This window comes from Talpa occidentalis, unplaced genomic scaffold (assembly GCF_014898055.3).
Source record: "Talpa occidentalis isolate TD23 unplaced genomic scaffold, MPIMG_talOcc4v2.1 talOcc4.8, whole genome shotgun sequence".
Classification (NCBI taxonomy): Eukaryota; Metazoa; Chordata; class Mammalia; order Eulipotyphla; family Talpidae; genus Talpa; species Talpa occidentalis.
Window position 1 is genome coordinate 13,421,341 of NW_023605194.1, and position 5,126 is coordinate 13,426,466.

The 5,126-nt window shown below is 64.1% G+C and overlaps 1 protein-coding gene across 1 annotated transcript; it reads right to left on the reverse strand.

Annotated features, from left to right (window-relative positions):
• Window positions 1-473: 473 nt before the first annotated feature.
• ADRA2A (adrenoceptor alpha 2A) lies at window positions 474-3,350 on the reverse strand. Its single transcript, XM_037495859.2, has one exon. It carries the CDS (start codon window positions 3,305-3,307, stop codon window positions 1,910-1,912), a length of 1,398 nt encoding a protein of 465 aa, XP_037351756.1. The 5' UTR covers window positions 3,308-3,350; the 3' UTR covers window positions 474-1,909.
• Window positions 3,351-5,126: the final 1,776 nt, after the last annotated feature.

Consider the following 5,126-nt stretch of genomic DNA (forward strand, 5'->3'; position numbering starts at 1 on the left):
AAGGGAAGATTAAGTAAAGCAGAACCCACCTGGGCTTAGACAGCAGGCATTTAAGAAACACTAGGTAAATGGTAACTTGCTACTGCTGCACTTTCAAATATTAGTGTTTTATAATGTACAAGCATTTTTGTACTAAAAATACTAGAGGGGCCTCCCTGGTGGTGCAAGGGGTTAAGCACTGCACTATGAAGCCATCCGCAGCCTCTGAGGCACAAGTTGGATCCCCAGCCAGCCAGGGAGCAACCCACGTGGCACAGCAGACCTCTTCTGACTCCCCCGCTGCTCCCCTCAGCAGTGTACTTTGGTCAATCTGCCTGTTCTGTTCCCCCACTTTGCCTCTGGTGAGTCCTCTCACCCCCCAAACCACTGGCCTGTATCCCAGCTCTTGTATGCATAAATAAATAAATAAATAAATAAATAAATAAAATACTAGAAAGCTATATAATCAGGTGTTCCCAGAGTCTTACAGTTCTTGGAAACACAGATAACAGACAGGACCATTTAATTCATATTTATTTCACATTTGATCTGTAAACGTTTTATTTTAAAAATCCACTGTCATTAGCAACATGTGCTGACATTAGTTTTTCTTTCGTGAAATAAGAGTGCAGGCCTGGCAGGCCTTAAAGAGTCTCCGTCTAAACCATGTAGAAACTCAGATGTAAACACGAGGTCTCCGCCCTCCGCCCTTGACTTCAGGAGCTCATCAGTGGCACAATCTCCACCAGAAAAGCAGGGATTAAAAAGGGGCAACCCTGATACCTCACAGCTCTGGGAGCAGAAACTTGAGTTTGGCAGGCTCATTTGTCTTTTCAAACTGTTTACCTTGGGCAAATTGTATCAGGTTTGCTTCTTCCACTTAATTTCCACTCCTCTGGGTCTAAACATAGCAGTTCAGAGTTTTCCCCTAGTCAGCACTTTGAGGGGGGAGGGGCCCAAATACATACCAAACAGAAACAAAACATACCCTTCAAGCAGGGGCCCTGCAGGGAGGCAGAGGACTTGGGACAGGGATGGTTTTTAAGTCAGTTACTGGGACAAGGTGCATCAGAGGATAATGGCTTTGTACACAAGGCTGATGCAAGGCAGAAAGGTTCATTTACTTCTGTCTTGGCCCATCACTGTAATATTTACATAGGAAAAGGCGCTCACTTGTGCTGTTGGGCACAGGGGGGGAAATGGGCAGACATCTCCCCCCACCCCAAGAAATCTCAAAGCAGGTCTAGGCCCAAGGGACAGTCACCAGTTGCTGGTGAAAAGGTCCAGAGAGAGGTAAAGACATTAAAATGTGGTTTGCAAGGCGAAGGGGCTTGCCTGAAGTAGAGACAAAAGCCTCCGCCTCCAGGACATCTCCAACAGCCAGGATTTCAACAACAAAAGCCAAGCACGGTTGGGGAATCTCCCTCCCCCGCCCTTACTATCAAAAATAGTGTATATTTACAGTGGGGGATGCAGAGGGCAGGCAGGGCCGCCCAGCCTTTGTTTAAAAATTGAGCCAAGTGGGGGTGGGGTGGGGTGGGGTGGGGGGCGCAATGAGCCAGGTCTGTGTAAGCCCCATCCATTTAACCCTTTGCGAGCCATGCCCTTTGGGAGCCTGTGCTTGCTGGGAACTGTGACAGCTGCTGCGCTCAGGGGGGTGTGAAAACACCTTTAGGAAACAATACTGATTTGGGGAGGCCCAGCACCCAAGAGGGTTGAGCTGGGTCTACGGGGGTCCTAACAACCATTGGGGGGGGGGCATGTGGCGCTCCCACACAGTACTTTTTCTGGAAGGAAGGTCAGGTGCTGGCAAGAGGCCTGGAGCAACCCCTGGGGGCGCGTGAAAAGCGAGTTCTGCCGGCCCCGGGCGCGCCCCTCCACCAGCCCTGCTCGCGGCCGACTCCGGTCTATTCTCCGGCGCGGGCCTCGGTCACACGATCCGCTTCCTGTCGCCGCGGCAGAGGATCTTCTTGAAGGCGCGGCGAAAGTCGTGGTTGAAGATGGTGTAGATGACGGGGTTCAGCGAGCTGTTGCAGTAGCCGAACCAGAAGAAGAATTTGAAGAGCATCCGCGGCACGGAGCAGCCGACCGCGGTGAGCGTGTAGGTGAAGAAGAAGGGGAACCAGCACACCACGAACACGCCGATGACCACGGTCAGCACGAACGTGAAGCGCTTCTCGCGGTTCTGCCGCCCGCGCCACCGCGACGCCCGGGCGCCCCCGGCGCGCTCCTCCGCGGCCCCGGCCCCCAGCGCCCCGGGCCCGGGCGCCCCGGGCGCGCGCCGCGGCAGGCTGTCCCCGGGCTTCACCTGGCCCGGCCGGGCTTTGCACTTGGCGCGCGCGCCTCGCTCGGGCCCGCGGGGCCCCGGGGGCCGCTCGGCGTGCTCGGACGACGAGCTCTCCTCCAGGTCCAGCGCGTCGGCGTCGCGCGGCCCCGGGGGCGCCGGCTCCCCGGGCGCACCGTTGAGCTGCGCGGGCAGCGGCTCCGCCTCGGCGCCCAGGGCGCCCGCGCCTCGGTCCGGGCCCAGGCCGTTGGGCCTGCGCTCGGCTCCCCCCGGCGGCGCGGCCGCGGCGTCGGGGCCCGGGCGCTTGGGAGGCACGCGGGTTCGGCGCTTGGCGATCTGGTAGATGCGCACGTAGACCAGGATCATGATGAGGCAGGGCGCGAAGAAGGAGCCGATGCACGACGAGATGACGTACCACTTCTGGTCGTTGATGTCGCAGAGGGGCGCGGCCGGCTGCGCGCCCCCGCCGCTGCCCTTCTTCTCGATGGAGATGAGCGGCGGGAAGGAGATGACGGCCGAGATGACCCACACGGTGACGATGATGGCCTTGATGCGGCGCGGCGTGCGCTTCAGGTTGTACTCGATGGCCTGGGTGATGGACCAGTAGCGGTCCAGGCTGATGGCGCACAGGTGCACGATGGACGAGGTGCAGAAGAGCACGTCGAGCGCCAGGTAGATCTCACACCAGACTTTGCCGAAGTACCAGTAGCCCATGACCTCGTTGGCCAGCGAGAACGGGATGACCAGCGTGGCCACCAGGATGTCGGCCGAGGCCAGGGACACCAGAAACAGGTTCTGGGGCGCCTTGAGCGCGCGGCTGGTGAACACCGCAATGATGACCAGCACGTTGCCAAACACGGTGAGCAGCATGAGCAGGCCGGCGAGACACACCAGCGTCAGCGTCACCTGCAGGGAGTAGGGGGTGCCCTGAGCGCCGCCCCCCGGCGCCTCCGTCCCGTTCCAGCTCGCGTTGCCCGCGTCCGGCTGCAGGGAGCCCATGGGCGCGAAGCTGCCCTCGGCCAGCGGCTGCTCCTGGCGGAACATGAACGCGGGTGCTGCACGCTCGCCTGGGCCTGCTGCCAGCCGCCTTCCGGCCCGGCGCCCGCGGGTCCTCCTCTTCCTCCCGCGCCCGGCTCGCCCCGCCGCGCCTCACATGGGGAGGGGGCGCAGGGAGGCCGGGCCCGCCCGCCGGGCAGCTAGCGGCCCATGGGCCCGGCTCCCGCGAACGGCGTCCGGCCCGCGCTCCGGGCGCTCCGGGGGGCCGCCTTCTCGCTCCCAAACACTGCAAGTTTTGTGGCTCAGCGGCGGAAGAGAGCGGGTCGCGCCGATGGGCAAAGGGATGTGTTCTTCAAGGAGAGAAAACAAAAGTCATGGGGAACCTGGCGACTTGGAAGGACGATCAAAAAAAAGGAAATCGATTTATCTAAATCAGTCTTGACTCGCGCCCGAGGAAAGCGAGAGGGCTTACCGTGCGCGGGGCCCGCCCCCACCCCGGGAGGCGGCCGCGGGTGCTGATGCGGGCCGGGGTCCTAGGCGCGTCTGTCTTCACATCCCCGGAGCGATTCCCGACTCTCTCCCTTCGCCCGGGCGCGGCGGAGCCCGCGGGGCCCGGCCTGGGGCCGGGGTGCAGACTCTGCTGCTGCCTCTCGGAGCGCCGCGGGACTTCCAAAGTTGTGCGCCCTGCTGGGGCGGGGGCACCGCGCGCGGGGCTCGGGGGTGCAGGCTGAGGGATGTGGGGGCCGCATGAAGGCGCCCCCGTCCTTAGGCGGGCCGCGGCGGGTGGGTGACCGGCCGGCCGGCAGCTGGGCTCCGGGCTGAGGGCGTCCGGGGCGTTGGCCCGCCGCGGGGAGGGTGCCGAGGGCCGCCGGACGGGCCCGGGCCCCAGGGCAGCGGGAGTTGGGGCGGGAGCGCGGCGCTCGCGGGCAGGTGCTGGGGCGGCGGGGCGGCGGCCGCTGGGCGTCTGCACAGAGGCGGGAGCCGCTGCTGCTCCGCGGCGCTCAGCGTGGACTGGTTTTATAGCCCCAAGATCTCGCCTGCGTTGCCGAGCAGCCGGCGTCAGCCCCCACGTGGGAAGCCGACCCTCCCCCGCCCCTGGCGCCTCCCCTCTGCGGGGCTGGAGCCAGCGCGGGTGCCCCGCCACGGACCCTCGGGAGCGCGTCCCTCTGGGGGGGCCGGCCCCCCGGAGCGGGGAGTACCTTGAGCGAGGGCTGGAAAGAGCGCGTTCCGAGCGTGGGGAGCGGCCCCTGCGGGGACTTGGCCGAGAAGTTCGGGGCTGTCCCAGCGGAAAGCAGCGGGCACCGGGGAGCGCCCCGGAGGAGCCGGATCCCGGGGAGGAAATGGTGCTGGGGACCTCAGGCCCGCTCGGGAAGCAGCGGCCGGGAGCGCGGGTGGCGTCCAGAGCAGCCCGGCCTCGCGCCAGGCCGCCGCGGTGCGGGCGCAGCTGGTGCCCGGGGTAAGTAGGGGTCCGGCCGCGGGAGCGGGCGAAGGTGCGGACTGGACCCTTGGGGAGAAGGGGAAGCACCCACCCAGGAGCAAGCCCAGCCGGAGTCCAGACCTCCGGCCCGGGGACACGGGCCACGAGTGATCCCCGCCGTAGCGCAGTCCACCGGACCCGACCCCGAGGTCTGGACCGCTCCCCAACCTTGGGCCGCGGTGGGGAGGGGTCCTGGCGGCGGCGACCAGGCGCCGTGACAGAGCGAGGGCGCACTGACACCTGCTGGCCACTCGTGGTCATGGCTGGGAAGGTACCCGCGGGCGCGGGCATCTTCCTCCCGCCCCTGCAGCTCGAGCCTGCTGTCTTCCAGCGAGGGACGAGTTTGGGTCCAAGTGCCAAGAAGAAGAACCCAGATTTTAAATTGCACCT

Bases quoted from the DNA above. Each gene is read 5' to 3' on its own strand.
- ADRA2A (XM_037495859.2), bottom strand. From the start codon at position 3,307: ATGTTCCGCCAGGAGCAGCCGCTGGCCGAGGGCAGCTTCGCGCCCATG.